General features: G+C 45.9%; 1 protein-coding gene across 2 annotated transcripts in view; it reads left to right on the forward strand.

Annotated features, from left to right (window-relative positions):
• Window positions 1-6,850: 6,850 nt before the first annotated feature.
• Window positions 6,851-19,199, forward strand: part of SUGCT (succinyl-CoA:glutarate-CoA transferase) — a 1,130,146-nt gene continuing 1,117,797 nt past the window's right edge. Inside the window, exons 1-2 of one of the 2 annotated variants that reach the window (XM_089681088.1) lie at window positions 6,851-6,988; window positions 15,820-15,877. Coding sequence is in view for 1 of the 2 variants with exons in the window: in XM_089681087.1 (XP_089537213.1) it covers window positions 7,193-7,295; window positions 15,820-15,877 (161 nt within the window). In the remaining variant the exon portion in view is untranslated. Of the gene's footprint in view, window positions 7,296-15,819; window positions 15,878-19,199 lie in introns of both variants that reach the window. The other variant, XM_089681087.1, reaches the window with a different exon arrangement.

The following is a 19,199-nucleotide window of genomic DNA, read 5'->3' on the forward strand; positions in this document are numbered from 1 at the left end:
CTGGCCCCACTGACAGGCTGACCCCCCACCCTTCACCCTCTGCAGCAACGCTGGCAGCACTCATACGTCTATTTCCCAAAGACAACTTCTGGATATGACGCTGAGCACGTGCACTCAACTTCTTTGGTGGACCATGGCGAGGTCTGTTCTGAATGGAACCTGTCCTGTAACACTGCTGTATGGTCTTGGCCACCGTGCTGCAGCTCAGTTTCAGGGTCTTGGCAATCTTCTTACAGCCTCGGCCATCTTTATGTAGAGCAACAATTCTTTTTTTAAGATCCTCAGAGTTGTTTGCCATGAGGTGCCATGTTGAACTTCCAGTGACCAGTATGAGAGAGTGAGAGCGATAACACCAAATGTAACACACCTGCCCCCCATTCACACCTGAGACCTTGTAACACTAATGAGTCACATGACACCGGGGAGGGAAAATGGCTAATTGGGCCCAATGTGGACCTTGTCACTTAGGGGTGGACTCACTTTTGTTGCCAGCAGTTTAGACATTAATGGCTGTGTGTTGAGTTATTTTGAGGGGACAGCAAATTTCCATGTTATACAAGCTGTACACTGACTACTTTATATTGTAGCAAAGTGTCATTTCTTCAGTGTTGTCACATGAAAAGATATAATAAAATATTTACAAAAATGTGAGGGGGGGACTCACATCTGTGAGATACTGTATATAGAAGGTAAATCTCCCTCAGGCTACTTTAACACTGATCCACGGCAAAAAAGCATATACGTTTTTGCCGCATTTTTACTGCATTTGCAGTGCATTTTTTAAAGGACATATGACTCAAAAACCGCACCAAAAACACAACGCAGGTGCATTTTTATGTGCTTTTGCCACATTTTCCATTGATTTCAATAGGGAGGTGAATTTTTGGTGTGTGTTTTTTTACCGTGCCAAACCTGGACCAAAAAATGCAGCAAACAGGACTTTAAAAAAACACACCGAACCTGCAACAGGGATTTGTAAACATACGAATCTCTGACAAAAAAATGCACATGTCTATTAGTGTCCCCAGTGGAAGATATCCCCACTTTTTTGGGGACAACCCAAAGTTTGGGTCTTCTTTTTACTTTTTGGTGATAACGGTAACAGGGGCGGACTGACAACTCATGGGGCCCCCGGGGCAATAGGAAATCATGGGGCCCCTGTGTCCTCGTCCACACTCAAACCACACCCAAAAAAGCCTATGAAAGGTACCAGGGGCATCTCATGGTCTCTACTGACCCCGGGCCCTCGGGCAGTACCTGAGTGGCTAACTGGTCAGTCCGCCCCTGAACGGTACACAGGACATATATAGTAGGTAAATCTCCCTAAGGCTACTTTCACACTGATCCGTGGCAAAAACGTATATAAAGCATTTTTACTGCGTTTGCTGTGTGGTTTTTAAAGGACACGTGACTCAAAAAACTTACCAAAAATGCAACACGTTCGTTTTTGCCGCGTTTTCCATTGATTTCAATAGGGAGGTGCATTTTTGGTGCTTTTTTTTTTTAACTGCACCAAAACTGCAGCAAGCAGGAGTTTAAAAACCTCACTGGACCCACAATGGCAATTTGCATACATCCAAATCTCCGATAATTACAGTTTTTTCTGAAAATCGATTACTTACGAAACAAATCGCACATGTCTATTAGTGTCCCCATTTGAAGATATCCCCACTGTTCCCATTCCGGGGGCAACCCAAAATTTGGGTCTTTTACTTTTGGCGATAACAGTAAATAGGACATATATAGGATGTAAATCTCCCTAAGGTTACTATCACCGTGAATCGCGGCAAAAACGTGGATGCGCTTTTGCTACATTTTTACTGCATTTGCAGTGCGGTTTTTAAAGGACGTGACTCAAAAAACACACACAAAAAATTCAACGCAGGTGTGTTTTTGCTGCGTTTCTATTGATTTCAATGGGGAAGTGCTTTTCTTTACCACACCAAGAATGCAGAAAGCAGGACTTCAAAAAATGCAGAAAAGTAAAAGAAAAGTGGATCAATGTGAGAGAAGCCTAATGGTGGGGGGGGGGGGGGCTTTGGGGGGGCACAGACATCAGTCAAAACCTCTCCACTCTATTCAAAACTAAAAAAGAAAGTTTTGACTTTGAAAATAAAAAGCAGAATCTTGATGGTTGCAATACAGAGCTGCTCCAATTCTGATATACACTATATTGCTAAAAGTATTGGGACACGCCTCCAAATCATTGGATTCAGGTATTCCAATCACCTCCATATCATCTGATTCAGGTATTCCAATCACCTCCATATCATGTGATTCTGGTATTCCAATCACCTCCATATCATGTGATTCAGGTATTCCAATCCCCTCCATATCATGTGATCCAGGTATTCCAATCACCTCCATATCATGTGATTCAGGTATTCTAATCCCCTCCATATCATGTGATCCAGGTAATACAATCACCTCCATATCATGTGATTCTGGTATTCCAATCACCCCCATATCATGTGATTCAGGTATTCCAATCCCCTCCATATCATGTGATCCAGGTATTCCAATCACCTCCATATCATGTGATTCGGGTATTCCAATCACCTCCAAATCATTGGATTCAGGTATTCCAATCACCTCCAAATCATGTGATTCAGGTATTCCAATCACCTCCATATCATGTGATTCAGGTATTCCAATCACCTCCAAATCATTGGATTCAGGTATTCCAATCACCTCCAAATCATGTGATTCAGGTATTCCAATCACCTCCATATCATGTGATTCAGGTATTCCAATCACCTCCATATAATGTGATTCAGGTATTCCAATCACCTCCAAATCATGTGATTCAGGTATTCCATTCACCTCCATATCATGTGATTCAGGTGTTCCAATGCCCTCCAAATCATTGGATTCAGGTGTTCCAATCACCTCCATATCATGTGATTCAGGTATTCCAATCACCTCCATATCATGTGATTCAGGTGTTCCAATCCCCTCCAAATCATTGGATTCAGGTGTTCCAATCCCCTCCATGGACACAGGTGTATACAATCAAGCCTCTAGACATGCAGACGGCTTCTACAAACATTGGTGAAAGAATGGGTCGCTCTCAGGAGCTCAGTGACTCCAAGCGTGGTCCCGTGATAGGTGGCCACCTGGACAATAAGTCCATCCGTGACATTTCCTGGCTACTAAATATTCCACGCTCAACTGTTATGGCTCATTCACACTTGACTTTATTTCTAACTCTTGCCAAACGCCCCTATAGTGTTTGACAGGCATTAGACAGGCGTTTGGGAAGCGTTTTTAATGCTCCTCAAATGCTCCCCAAACGCCCTATGCGTGGTTTTGAGGCATTTGATAGGTGTTTGCCAAGCGTTAAAACTGCACCACAAAGCCTATAATGAAGTTAAATGGTATTAACGCTCCGCAAATGCCTCGTAACCGCTTTGCAACCGCTTCGCAAACGCCTGCCAGGCATTTGAGGAGCGGCACCATAGACTTGAATGGAAGGCTTCAACTCCTCCTGACTTGACATGAGCCGTCAGTTTTGACACAACGCGATGCTTCAGTGTGAACAGTACTGTGTGCTGCCATGTGCAGAATTTTCATAGAATTTTAAAAACACTTCCCAAACGCCTGTCTGATAAAGCTAGTGTGAACGTAGCCTTAGTGGTATTATAACAAAGTGGAAGCAACTGGGAACAACAGCCACTCAGCCACCAAGTGGTAGGCCACGTCACATGACAGGGCGGGGTCAGCGCATGCTGAAGCGCACAGTGCGCAGAAGTCGCCAACTGTCTGCAGAGTGAATAGCTAAAGACCTCCAAACTTGGTGTCGCCTTCAGATGAGCCCAACAACAGTGCGTAGAGAGCTTCATGGAATGGGTTTCCATGGCCGAGCAGCTGCATCCAAGCCTTCCATCACCAAGTGCAATGCAAAGCGCTGGATGGTGTAAAGCACGCCGCCACTGGACTCTAGAGCAGAGGAGACGTGTTCTCTGGAGTGACCAATCACGCTTCTCTGTATGGCAATCCGATGGACATGTCTGGGGTTGGTGGTGACCAGGAGAAATGTACTTGCCTGACTGCATTGTGCCAAGTGTAAAGTTTAGTAGAGGGGGGATTATGGTGTGGGGTTGTTTTTTAGGCGTTGGGCTTGGCCCCCTAGTTCCAGTGAGGGGAACTCCTAGGGCGTCAGCATACCAAGACATTCTGGACAATTTCATGCTCCCATCTTTGTGGGAAGAGTTTGGGGATGGCCCCTTCCTGTTCCAACATGACTGCCCACCAGTGCACAAAGCAAGGTCCATAAAGACATGGAGGAGCCAGTTTGGGGTGGAGGAACTTGACTGTCCTGCACAGAGTCCTGACCTCAACCCCATAGAACACCTTTGGGATGAATTAGAGCGGAGACTGCGAGCCAGGCCTCCTCCCCCGACATCAGTGCCTGACCTGACAAATGTGCTTCTGGAAGAATGGTCCAACCTTCCCATAGACACCCTCCTAAACCTTGTGGACGGCCTTCCCAGAAGAGTTGAAGCTGTTATAGCTGCAAAGGGCGGGGCCAACTCAATATTGGACCCTACGGACTAAGACTGGGGGGCCATTAAAGGTCATGTGTGTGGAAAGGGCGGGGCCAACTCAATATTGAACCCTACGGACTTATGCCGGCCATAGACGGGTCAAAAATCAGACGATTTTTGCATCGTTAGTGGGTTAATTGGTCTGCCGTTTTTCAGGGTTTTTTCACATTTTTTTTATCGGTCATGTTGGAAAATTTGCCGCCGATTTTGAAGATCAGACGATTTTCCCGGCAATGATGGGCAAATCAGTCGATCGTTTTACCGATAAAAAATCTGCGCATGAGCCAGACCTGAGAAGAAGGAGAAGTCCGCTATTATATTTTATATGAAAAAGTCTTGAGCTTGCAACAATGTATCCATTTGTATCCAAATAAAAACATTGTAATCCAAATAATGTATTTGTATTGCTGTCACATTGCATGGTGCACTCCCGTCTCTGCAGGGACAGAAGTTATGGGGTTAATGCCAGCCATAGACGGGTTAAAAATCGGCCAATTTTTTTTAACGTTGGTGGTAACATCGGCCGATCGATTTTTCACTTTTTTTTTTCTTGAAAAATTTGCCGATGTTTGACCCGGCTATGGCCTGCTTAAGACCAGGATGCCATTACTGTTCATGTGTATGTAAGGCTAGGTTCACACCTATGCAGTTTGCGTTTGATCCATTTCTGCAGTGCGTTTTTGCACATGTATTTTTGACTCGTTTTGCTTTTTTTTTTTAAACTTGTTGCTGGGCAGATTAAAACGCAAAACGAAAATGCATCAAAAACACGTAAAAAACGCACTAAAACACACTACATGCTTTTCTGCAGCTTCTCCATTGAAGTCTATAGAACCAAAAATGCAATGTTTGCGTTTAAAAACAGTCCCTTTCCAAAAAATGCACCGGGTGAAAACGCGTAGATGTGAACCTGTCCCATAGGAAATCATGTTAAATGGACTGTTGTGCGTTTCTGCAAAACGCATAGGTGTGAACCTAGACTAACTCCAGGTTCACATCTGTGGGGTGGTGCCATTGTGTGACCCCCACAAATCCCTGCAGCCGCACCACCCACACAGAGGAGTGCAGGACCCGCAGCTGGATGCCACTAATTGTAATGACACGCCGCCCGCAACCGTACTGGGAACCTCGGTTCCCATGCGGACTGTGATTTCCCAAGTAGTGCAGGAACTTCTTCCCGGTACTTGTCTGTTAATTCACTGGATTCAAAATTAAAATAAAAATTAAAATATATATATTTTATAAAAATCCGGTGAATTACCCTCCCTGGCGGTCTGATTATTTCAGGTTTTTTGTGCTGAAAGCGGTACATTATTTTGCATGGAAATATGTATTTTTTTATTGTAGGCTGTAATTTTTAGGAATAACTCCCTGAAATCTGTCCGGACAAGAGTCTAGTAAACATCCCGGGGAGGATAAAACTTGAAACACGAAATCATAAATTATAATTTAATAATCATAAAACATAATAATATAATAATAAATTTAATTCAATAATATAATCAAACCAAAAACACTGAAATGTGAAATATAGCGCCAAGTTCGCACATCGCTGAGCAAAGTCGCAGAATTGTTTTCAGTGTCTGATGAGGAATTTCCCCCACGAATCATTATCACTCAATTCTGTAAGTGGTTCTGATTTACTATCGCTGTTCTCTATCCGGTCTAAAACCGCTTTTGACGTAACGGGACGCTTTTTGGACGCCATGGACGTTTCGAAGTTTCCAGGCAGAAAGAACAGACAAAATGCAGGCAGGGCGCCGGACAAAGCACTCGGGACACAATGTATGTGAAATTGGTTGATACAGGAATGTTATACTATGTGATAATCATTTTCAAAAAAATTTCATTTTTTAAAAGTTCCGGCGCCCGTACATCCTGACGTCACAGGGACCGGAACACGGAAGCCGGATGCCGGCATCGGCCGGAGGAGATGGCCGGGGACGCTGCAGGGGACACATCGCGGGAGCGAAGGACAAGGTAAGCTCTGCAGGGACTCCCTGAGCAACGCCGCATGGTAAGCCCGAGTGTAGCTCGGGGGGGTTACCGCTTTTGGTACTGAAACTTTACCCCGAGCTACACTCGGGAATACCGCCAGGGGGGTTAACAGACAAGTACCGGGAAGAGGTTCCTGCACTACTTGGGTAATCACAGTCCGCATGGGAACCGAGGTTCCCAGTACTGTTGCGGGCGACGTGTCATTACAATTAGTGGCATCCAGCTGCGGGTCCTGCACTCCTCTGTGTGGGTGGTGCAGCTGCAGGGATTTATGGGGGTCACACAATGGCACCACCCCACAGAGGTGAACCCGGAGGTAGTCTGGGGTACTTGTCTGATAATTCACCGGATTTATATCATTGACAGACAAGGACCCTCCTTCCACTGACATGAATGGGCTCTGCTGCCCCTGCAAATCGCGGCCTACACAGACGTGCACCGGGGTAAAGGCAACAAGCGTCCCAATACTTTCTGCCACACAATGTATTCCTTCATAGAGAACGGAACGCCGGAGGACTTCGCACCCTCACATGGCAATCAGGACCAGACTGTTCCCCGCCCCCTCGGCTCGGGACTCGGCCCGGTGTGCCCCGGGAAGTCGCTGTGTCCTGTGCTGAGCTCTGCGCGGCTCCCGGTAGTAATAAGTCATGCGGGTCGCCGCTCGTGTGCTGGAGGCCTTGAGGAGGAGTTGTGAGGGGGCGAGAAGCGGGGCCCCCCCCTTCACCCAGCGGAGGGGGCTCTCCCGGAGAGGTACACTGCTTGTGGAGATGAGGGCCCCGTATAGCCCCCGGGGGGGAGGGGGGTCCTTCTGTATGGAGGCATTATGTAAGGAGCTGAATGAACCCCCCAACACTCAGCTCTGGGAAGTCTATGAACTTATCCTGTCATGTAACCTGGAAGACATACAAACAGCGACTGCATTCCATTCACACCTCTCCAAAATGCCTGTGTGTCTGCCATGCTTCCAGTGACTTCTGCACCTGTTACCCCCTCACCTGCCCCCCCCTGTTAACTTCTACCCCGTTCCTGTCCCCCCCGGCACTTATACCCCGTTCCTGTCCCCCCGGCACTTATACCCCCTCCCTGCCCCCCCCCCAGGGCACTTCTACCCCCTTCCTGCCTACCGGACACTTCTACCCCCTCCCTGCCCCCCCCGGGCACTTATACCCCGTTCCTTCCCCCCCCCGGGCACTTATACCCCCTTCCTGCCTACAGGACACTTCTACCCCCTCCCTGCCCCCCCCGGGCACTTCTACCCCGTTCCTGCCCCCCCTGGCACTTATACCCCGTTCCTGCCCCCCCAGGCACATATACCTCCTTCCTGCCCCCCGGGCACTTATACCCCCTCCCTGCCCCCCCTGGGCACTTCTACCCCCTTCCTGCCCCCCCTGGGCACTTCTACCCCCTTTCTGCCCCCCCTGGGCACTTCTACCCCCTTCCTGCGCCTACCGGGCACTTCTACCCCCTTCCTGCGCCTACAGGGCACTTCTACCATCTTCCTGCCTACAGGGCACTTCTACCCCCTTCCTGCCTACAGGGCACTTCTACCCCCTTCCTGCCTACCGGGCACTTCTACCCCCTTCCTGCCTACCGGGCACTTCTACCCCCTTCCCGCCTACCGGGCACTTCTACCCCCTTCCTGCCTACAGGGCACTTCTACCCCCTTCCCGCTTACAGGGCACTTCTACCCCCTCCCTGCCTACAGGACACTTCTACCCCCTCCCTGCCTACAGGACACTTCTACCCCCTTCCTGCTTACAGGGCACTTCTACCCCCTCCCTGCCTACAGGACACTTCTACCCCCTCCCTGCCTACAGGACACTTCTACCCCCTTCCTGCCTACAGGACACTTCTACCCCCTTCCTGCCTACCGGGCACTTCTACCCCCTTCCTGCCTACAGGACACTTCTACCCCCTTCCTGCCTACAGGACACTTCTACCCCCTTCCTGCCTACCGGGCACTTCTACCCCCTTCCTGCCTACCGGGCACTTCTACCCCCTTCCTGCCTACCGGGCACTTCTACCCCCTTCCTGCCTACCGGGCACTTCTACCCCCTTCCTGCCTACCGGGCACTTCTACCCTCTTCCCGCCTACAGGACACTTCTACCCCCTTCCCGCCTACAGGGCACTTCTACCCCCTTCCTGCCTACAGGACACTTCTACCCCCTTCCTGCCTACAGGACACTTCTACCCCCTTCCCGCCTACAGGACACTTCTACCCCCTTCCCGCCTACCGGGCACTTCTACCCCCTTCCTGCCTACAGGACACTTCTACCCCCTTCCTGCCTACAGGACACTTCTACCCCCTTCCCGCCTACAGGACACTTCTACCCTCTTCCCGCCTACAGGGCACTTCTACCCCCTTCCCGCCTACAGGGCACTTCTACCCCCTTCCCGCCTACAGGACACTTCTACCCCCTTCCCGCCTACCGGGCACTTCTACCCCCTTCCTGCCCACCGGGCACTTCTACCCCCTTCCTGCCTCATAAATGACCCCTGAACACATGGGATCATGCGCAGAGTTGCGGCGTATCTGCCTGCAATACAAAGTGCCTATATGTGAGCCGAGCCTTAGAGTTGCGGCAAAAAAAAATTATTTTCAGCTCTGTTCACATTTGTGCGGCTTCAGAAGTCTCCAGTGCAGCTATTAGGCTGGTTCACACTTGTGCGGCAGATCGCATGTGTGTCGCACAGGAACCGCACCGCATTCATGTGCAAATCACGTGAATTGTGTGTGGTGCGATTGGAGCCGTACATTTTGTATAGCTCAGATCGCACCTCATCCGCACAAAAAGGCGCAGGACCCTTTTTTGCTCTGCACTGGATTCAGATCGCATGGGGATTCACACCTCTGTGATCCGATTCTGCACATTGCACCTCATTTTGCGCACCAATTTCGGGGTGTTGTTAACTGGACATGCTCGCCCAGAGCAGTTTGCATGAATGGGGGTGCAATTGTGATGTAGTGCAGAATTTGCACAGAAAATGCTGCAAATTCCACACCGCATCAGTGTGAACCCGGGCTTCATGTAACTTTGATGCAACTTCACACTCGCTGCCACTCAAGTTGCATCAAAGTACTGCAGGAACCTTTTCAAAGTTGTCGCGACTTTACGTTGCATAGATCAGAATGGGTGTCGTTGAAAATAATGAGCTGCAACCCGTCATGTGACTTTGTGTCCACAAGTCGCACAAGTGTGAACAGAGTCTTAGGGCTTCTTCACAAGTTTGGCACAGTCTGCCGCTCCTCTGAAAAGTGATCCACACTCGGATCGCTTTTCAGAGGCATTTGTCGGGCAGTTAGGAGGTGATATGTCACCTCTTCATCGCCTGATTTAATTTGCAAATTGCTGTACTACTGAAGTGCAATCACGTTCATTGTACATGTTGTGGGGCGGTTGCAGTGCATCCCCATTCACTTGAATAGGTCACATCTGCATCCAGCAAAGGTGGCCGTATAAGAATCCTGCCAGTTCAGCAGGTCTATAGGCCAGCAGGTTGTATAGAAATCACTCCACCAACTGACTTCTGTACAGCTGACCTATTGGATATTCTCCTCTGGATCAGTGATCCACTGTATTGCTGCCACTAACGATAGCGTCAGGGTCAGTTAGCGCCCCTCCCAGGCAGGGTTAGATTGCTCACACACGATCGACCGCAGGCTATAAGTCGCTGATCACCGCCATTACTACTATAGTGTTTGTATGGATCAATATTTTGATCACGAACAGAACTATACTAGAGCCTGCTTAGTATAGTGTCCCCAAAAAACACAGGATAAGCCCCATTCGCTGCCAGCACTAGCGTTTAGCCGCTCCGCCGTTGTTCACGCAACATTTGCATCGATTGGTTGTGGGCCGAAGCAATTTATACACATAGCAGTACATCACTGCCTACCCAAATTCAGCCCTTGCCTGACAATTCACATGGAAACCTGTCACGGTTTAAAACTTTTTTGGACCCAACCCTCAGCATGGGCATTACAGAAAACAATGAATTGCTGTCATATTTGTCCACAGACTCCCATTCATCATATGCCCATGTTCTCTGCTGTTACATACATGCCCAACAAGCATCAGCAACGTACTGGTACATCGATGGACTTTGAGTGGTTATAGCAGCATGAAAGCAGCTACAGCTGCTGGATCGCTTTTGCAAGCAGCAGGAAGGGACATTCACTCCCCTCCCTATCCACCCCCCCCGCCCCCCTGCTGCCACCTTCTGCGGCTTTTACGGACTGTCCAGTCCCACCAGGGAAACCAAGAATGCAGCTGGCCGTTGACCATAGAGCTGATCGGAGACCGGAATGGCTCCAATCATCTCTATGGTCTAAGAAACTGGAAGCAATGAACATTTCATTATATACAGTGACCAGTGCAGTGCTACAAAATTAAGTAAAAAGCACAACATAAATCAAAATATTAAGTGAAAAGCACAACATAAATCAAATATTAAGTGAAAAGCACCACATAAATCAAATATTAAGTGAAAAGCACAACATAAATCAAAATATTAAGTGAAAAGCACAACATAAATCAAAATATTAAGTGAAAAGCACAACATAAATCAAAATATTAAGTGAAAAGCACCACATAAATCAAATATTAAGTGAAAAGCACAACATAAATCAAAATATTAAGTGAAAAGCACAACGTAAATCAAAATATTAAGTGAAAAGCACAACATAAATCAAATATTAAGTGAAAAGCACAACATAAATCAAAATATTAAGTGAAAAGCACAACATAAATCAAATATTAAGTGAAAAGCACAACATAAATCAAATATTAAGTGAAAAGCACAACATAAATCAAATATTAAGTGAAAAGCACCGCATAAATCAAAATATTAAGTGAAAAGCACAACTTAAATCAAAATATTAAGTGAAAAGCACAACATAAATCAAATATTAAGTGAAAAGCACAACATAAATCAAATATTAAGTGAAAAGCACAACATAAATCAAATATTAAGTGAAAAGCACAACATAAATCAAATATTAAGTGAAAAGCACCGCATAAATCAAAATATTAAGTGAAAAGCACAACTTAAATCAAAATATTAAGTGAAAAGCACAACATAAATCAAATATTAAGTGAAAAGCACAACTTAAATCAAAATATTAAGTGAAAAGCACAACATAAATCAAATATTAAGTGAAAAGCACAACATAAGTCAAAATATTAACCTCCCTGGCGGTATTCCCGAGTGTAGCTCGGGGTAAAGTTTCAGTACCACAAGCGGTAACCCCCCCAGCTACACTCGGGAATACCATGCGGCGCTGCTCCGCGATCCCTCGATCACTTACCTTGTCCTGCGCTCCCGCGATGTCCTCCCTGCAGTGTCCCCAGCAATGTAATCCGGCGGATGCCGGCATCTGTCATCTGGGTTCCGTCCCCTGTGAGCGTCGGGACGTACGGGGGACGGAACGGCGGGAAATTCAAAAATGACAAAAAGTGACATTCACTAAAATCACATAGTAAAACATTGCTGTATCAACCCATTTCACATACATTTTGTCCCGAGTGCTTTGTCCGGTCCCCTGCCTGCATTTTGACTGTTCTTATTGCCTGGAAACTGAGAAATGTCCATGGCGTCCAAAAAGCGTCCCTTTAGGTCAAAAGCGGTTTTAGACCGGCTAGAGAACAGCGATAGCAAATCAGAACCACTTGCAGAATTGAGTGATGATTTGTGGGGGAAATTCCTCATCAGACACTGAAAACGATTCTGCGACTTTGCTCAGCGATGTGCGAACTTGGCGCTATATTTCACATTTCAGTGTTTTTGGTTTGATTATATTATTGAATTAAATTTATTATTATTATATTATTATTTTTATGATTATTTATTAAATTATAATTTATGATTTCGTGTTTCAAGTTGTATCCTCCCCGGGATGTTTACTAGACTCTTGTCCGGACAGATTTCAGTGAGTTATTCCTAAATATTACAGCCTACAATAAAAAAAACTACATATTTCCATGCAAAAAAATGGTACTGCTTTCAGCACCAAAAATCTGAAATAATCAGACCGCCAGGGAGGTTAAGTGAAAAGCACAGCATAAGTCAAATATTAAGTGAAAAGCACCGCATAAATCAAAATATTGATGACAAATATTAAATAAAAAGTCTGAAAATCTACTTTATAGTGCTTCCATCCTTCTGCAATCACTAAGTGCCTCAAAACATAAAAGTGCAGGATTCCACCACCAGCAGTGTGACCTTACATAGTATTATGTTTGGTCTAACGGCACGTTTGGTCCCAATACGGACACTGAACATCAACTTGATGGATTTCAACTGTGGTTCACACCTTGTTCGGAATACAACTCCCACCATCACACCATTTTATGTGTAAAGTTTTCACATCTCTTTAGAACTTGACACTCCACACCAGGGGCGGACTGACCATTTGGAAACTCGGGCACTGCCCAAGGGCCTGGGGTCAGTAGGGGGCCCCATGAGATGCCCCTGGTACCTTTTTCATAGTCTTTTTTGAGTTTGGGCAAGGACACAGGGGCCCCATGATCCCCTATTGCCCGGGGGCCCCATGAGTTGTCAGTCTGCCCCTGCTCCACACAGTTTTTTCTATAAAGACTAGCTTGCAGCATAAACTAACCTCCTAGGTAACTATTTCTTCCTTCGAACATCTCACAAGCATACACTTAGGTCCATATATACAGTGGGGATGGAACGTTTGGGCACCCCAGCTAAAAATTTGTATTAATGTGCATAAAGAAGCCAAGGAAAGATGGAAAAATCTCCAAAAGGCATCAAATTACAGATTAGACATTCTTATAATATGTCAACAAAAGTTAGATTTTATTTCCATCATTTACACTTTCAAAATAACAGAAAACAAAAAAATGGCGTCTGCAAAAGTTTGGGCCCCCTGCAGAGTTAATATCTTGTACTGCCCCCTTTGGCAAGTATCACAGCTTGTAAACGCTTTTTGTAGCCAGCCAAGAGTCTTTCAATTCTTGTTTGAGGTATCTTTGCCCATTCTTCCTTACAAAAGTCTTCCAGTTCTTTGAGATTTCTGGGCTGTCTGTCACGCACGGCTCTTTTAAGGTCTATCCATAGATTTTCAATGATGTTGAGGTCAGGAGATTGTGAAGGCCATGGCAAAACCTTCAGTTTACGCCTCTTGATGTAATCCCCCGTGGATTTCGAGGTGTGTTTAGGATCATTATCCATTTGTAGAAGCCATCCTCTCTTTAACTTCAGCTTTTTCACAGATGGCATCAAGTTACCATCCAAAATTTGCTGAAATTTTATAGAATCCATTTTTCCTTCTACTCGTGAGATGTTCCCTGTGTCACTGACTGCAACACAACACCAAAGCATGATTGATCCAACCCCATGCTTAACAGTTGGACAGAGGTTCTTTTCATTAAATTCTGTGCCCCTTCTTCTCCAAATGTACCTTTGCTCATTTCGGCCAAAAAGTTCAATTTTAACCTCATCGGTCCACAGAACTTGTTTCCAAAATGCATCAGGCTTGTCTATATGTTCATTTGCAAAGTTCAAACGATGATTTTTGTGGTGAGGACGTAGAAGAGGTTTTCTTCTGATGACTCTTCCATGAAGACCATATTTGTACAAGTATCTCTTTATAGATACTTTATAGATACGAAGCCTCATACAAAAGTATGTGAGGCCCTAGCTTAATGACTTCTCCCAGAGCCAGGAGTGAGCCAACCTTGACTCCAGTCAGTGTGATGATATTGGATGTGTTGCTGACACCTGTTTTGGGTTTACTGGTTTCAAGAAGCACTGTCTGATGTGAACCATGCCTTGCAGAAAAGAGCTCTCAGAAGACCTACCATCAAGAATTGTTGACTTGCATGAAGCTGGAAAGGGTTACAAAAGTATCTCCTTGAGCCTTGATGTTCATGTGTCCACGGTAAGACAGACTGTCTACAAATGGAGAAAGTTTAGCACTGTTGCTACTCTCCCTAGGCGTGGTCGTCCTGTAAAAATGACTGCAAGAGCACAGCGCAGAATGCTGCATGAGGTAATGAAGAATCCCAGAGTGTCAGCTAAAGACCTACAGAAATCTCTGGCACATGCTAACATTTTTGTTGACACATCTACAATAAGGAAAACATTAAACAAGAATGGAGTACATGGGAGGACACCACGGAGGAAGCCATTGCTGGCCAAAAAGAAGATTGCAGCACGTTTGAAGTTTGCAAAAGAGCACCTGGATGTTCCACAGCACTACTGGCAGAATATACTGTGGACAGATGAAACCAAGATTGAGTTGTTTGGGAAGAACACACAACACTATGTGTGGAGAAAAAAAGGCACAGCACACCAACATCAAAACCTCATCCCCACTGTGAAACATGGTGGAGGGAGCATCATGGTTTGGGGCTGCTTTGCTGCCTCAGGGCCTGGACGGATTGTTGTCATTGATGGGAAAATGAATTCCAGAGTTTATCAAGACATTTTGCAGGAAAACGTACGACCATCTGTCCGCCAACTGAAGCTCCGCAGAGGATGGGTGATGCAACAGGACAATGACCCAAAGCATACAAGTCATTCAACAAAACAATGGCTGCAACAGCACAGAATACGCCTTCTGGAGTGGCCCAGTCAGAGTCCTGACCTCAACCCCATTGAAATGCTGTGGCATGACCTTAAGAGAGCGATTCACACCAGACATCCCAAGAATATTGCTACACTGAAACAGTTTTGTGAAGAGGAGTGGTCCAAAATGACTCCAGATCGTTGTGCAGGTCTGATCTGCAACTACAGGAAACGTTTGGTTGAGGTTATTGCTGCCAAAGGAGGGTCAACCAGTTATTAAGTCCAAAGGTTCACATACTTTTTCCTCCCTGCACTGTGAATGTTTACATGTTATGTGCAATTAAACCATGGCAACATCTAATGTTTGTGTAGTATTATGTTCAGCAGACTGTGTTCTTCTATTGTTGTGACTTAGATGACGTTCAGAGCACATTTTATGCCCAAATCATGCAAAACTCCACGTAATCACAAGGGGTTCACATACTTTTTCTTGCAACTGTAGACCTAGGACAGCTGGGAAACTAAGAAATAAAAAGACCATTTTCACCGATTCAGTTGCATCTCTGTTGATTTAAACAACAATTGGAAATACATTTTTTAATGCCTTCCCTAATTCCTGGAAATGTGCCGCAATGTTCTTGGTTCTAGCATGATTTTTATATAGAAAGTCCAAAATGGTTTTTTCAATTTTTGTTTTTTTGTATTGTATGAGAAATATAGTTATGTGTTTCTTTATAGTTACAGATTCTGACAATGTAAAGCCACTGGAAGGAGTAAAAATCTTGGACTTAACAAGGTATGAGCACATTAATACAAATATATATTCTTAGTATGTATATACTGTCAGATTATTTGCTGTACCTAAAGAGCTAATAAAAGGTTTACAGTCAGTAGATTAGGTGGTACCTCCTTTTGTGAATAGACAGTCCCTGGAATGCATAAAGACTGGCGCAGACAGATTTTGAAAGTGTCTGCCATTCATTCAAAGAGTTGAAGAATGCGCCAAATTCATGGACCTGTCTAGAACTTGTACGTGAATTTGGCTCATGCTGCGCCACTTCAAGAATGCTCTCAAGACACTTTCGCAGAATCTGTCTGATCCAGTTTTTCTTACTGTACACCAAAAGAGAATTGGTCTTTATTTGCTGCAGTTTTGAATTTTGCGCATTTCAATGCGGCACAACATAGAAACTTCGCATTCAATGGGACACAATGTAAAAGTGTCGAATTTTAGAACTACCTGATTTTGGTGCATAAGTTGCTCTGAGAATCAAAAGTGTTGCAAATGCTTCATGAATTTTGCGCAATAAAGTAACAACAGGAATTTAGTCCAGAAAAGTGGCGCTGCGACTTGATTGCATTTCCCCCAGTTTGTTGATTTATATTGTTGGGATTAGATTTAAAGTAGAGGCACAAACGTTCAGTTCTTAAGCACATCCCTAGTGGAATATTTTTTTCTGTTGCATAATGAGCTGCAATGGATAATTATTTTTTATCTGCCCTGTTCACCGTACAGTTGATTTGGTGTGTTGTATTAAAATGCACCATGTCTGCGATTCTACACAGTGCAATGCGCAACAGTGTCTTACAGTGCATGACAGCATTTCACAACATGCTGCTGTGCGTAGAATTAATTGAAATGGAATTAGAAATGAGGGTGATTACAGTTTCAACATCAAGTATAGGGCCTATAACGTTAGATGACCACTTAATATTGTGAAATTATGTAGTCTTTCCACCAGCTAATGAGTACCATCACACATAATTATTATTATTATACAGTATTTATATAGCGCCAAAGGGTATGCTCAGCGCTGTACAGTAGCGAGGGGGACAGAACATGAGACAAGACAGTAACAATACAATACACGAGGGGTTCGAGGGCCCTGCTCCTGGGAGCTTACAATCTAGGAGGGAGGGGAATAGTGGTACAGGAGGAAGTGGCTGTGGGGGATGGAGTGGTAGGAGGAGTGGAGGAGTTTAGTGGTTAGAGGTCGGGTGTTAGGGGAGGTTGGGGTAGGCTTCCCTGAAGAGGAGGGTTTTCAGGGTGCGCCTGAAGGTGAGGAGGGTAGGTGACAGTCTGATGGATTGGGGTAGGGAGTTCCAGAGGATGGGGGAAGTCCTGGCGAAGTCCTGTAATCGGGCGTGGGGGGAGGAGACCAGGGAGCTAGAGAGTAGGAGGTCCTGTGAGGAGCGGAGGGCACGGGTAGGGTAGTATTTGGGTATCAGGTCAGTTATGTAGTTCGGGGCGGCATTGTGAATGGCTTTGTAGGTCAGAGTTAGCAGTTTGAATTTGATGCGTTGAGCAATCGGGAGCCAATGAAGGGATTGGCAGAGGGGGGAGGCAGATGTGGAGCGGTTGGTGAGGTGGATAAGTCTAGCCGCTGAGTTTAGGATCGACTGGAGTGGGGATAGCGTTCGTTTGGGTAGGCCAGTGAGAAGGGAGTTGCAGTAGTCCAGGCGTGAGATGATGAGGGAGTGTACGAGTTGTTTGGTGGTGTCTGGGGTGAGGAATGTGCGTATCTTGGAGATGTTGCGGAGGTGGAACCTGCATAATCCATTCTCATATTCTGGAGGGCAGACACCCCACTGTTAACTCAATATGTGAGAACAATTTGAAAATGAATGCAACAGTTACTTTTATAACCAGTTTAGCTCTTTGGATGTACTACGTAAGTCCAAAGAGTGAACCTTTAATCACAAGCTGATGGCTACGGCCATCTGTTTGTGTGTTTTTTGTTCAGCGGTCTCTAGGCTGTAAGTGAAAGTGATGCGGTAGCTCCATAGCTGCAGATCACTGTCACGGAGCCGATGGTGCTCTGTGACAGTGGACTGAATACAAAGCCTCCCGAAAATCAAAGTGAAAAAATTATGCAGCAGGCTAGTCCATTTTGCTGAAATTTCATTGCAGCAACTCAAAATGGTACTCAGTAGTTTGTATGGCCCCCATGTGCTTGTATGCATGCCTGTCAACATCGGGGCATGGTCCTAATGAGACCACGGATGGTGTCCTGGGGTAGTTCCTTCAAGATCTGGTTCAGGGCATCACTGAGGTGCAACCTGGTGGCGTCGGATGGACCGAAACATGATATCCCAGAGGTGTTCTATTGGATTTAGGTCAGGTGAGTGTGGGGACCATTCAATGGTATCAGTTCCTTCATCCTCCAGGAAATTCCTGCATACTCTCGCCACATGAGGCCGGGCATTGTTGTGCACCAGGAGGAACCCAGGACCCACCAGCGTAGAATTTCCTCCCAATACCTAATGACAGTCAGGGTGCCATTGTCTAGCCTGTAGAGGTCTGTGCGTCCCTCCAAGGATATGCCTCCCCAGACCATCACTGACCCACCACTAAAACAGTCATGATGAACGATGTTACAGGCAGCATAATGTTCTCTGCAGCTTCTCCAGACCCTTTCACGTCTGTCACATGTACTCGGGGAACCAGCTCTCATCTGTGAAAAGCACAGTTCTGCCAATTCTGGTGTTCAATGGCAAATGCCAACCAAGCTCTATGGTGCCAGGCAGTGAGCACAGGGCCCACTAGAGGACGTTGGGCCCTCAGGCCACCCTCATGAAGTCTGTTTCTGATTGTTTGGTCAGAGACATTCACACCAGTTACCTGCTGGAGGTAATTTTGTAGGGCTCTGGCAGATACCGATCCTGCCGATGGGTTAAGGACCTTCTACGGCCCTGTCCAGCTCTCCTGTAGTAACTGCCTGTCTCTTGGAATCTCCTCCATGCTCTTGAGACTGTACTGGGTGACACAGCAAACCTCCTGCCAATGGCACGTATTGATGTGCCATCCTGGAGGAGTTGGACTGCCTGTGCAACCCCTGTAGGGTCCAGGTATAGCTTCATGCTACCAGTAGTGACACTGACCCTAGCCAAATACAAACCTTGTGAAAAACAGTCAGAAAAGATGAGTAGGGAAAAAAATGTCAGTAGTCTCCACCTGTAAAACCATTCCTGTTTTGGGGACCATGTGATTGCTGCCCATCTAGTGTACCTGTTGTTAATTTCATTAACACCAAAGCAGCTGAAACTGATTAACAACCCCCTCTGCTACTTACCTGACCATATCAATATCCCAGGAGTTTAATTGGCTTGATACTATA

Source organism: Staurois parvus, unplaced genomic scaffold (genome assembly GCF_062004578.1).
Source record: "Staurois parvus isolate SC_StPar_1 unplaced genomic scaffold, SC_StPar_1.0 ptg000259l, whole genome shotgun sequence".
NCBI lineage: Eukaryota > Metazoa > Chordata > Amphibia > Anura > Ranidae > Staurois > Staurois parvus.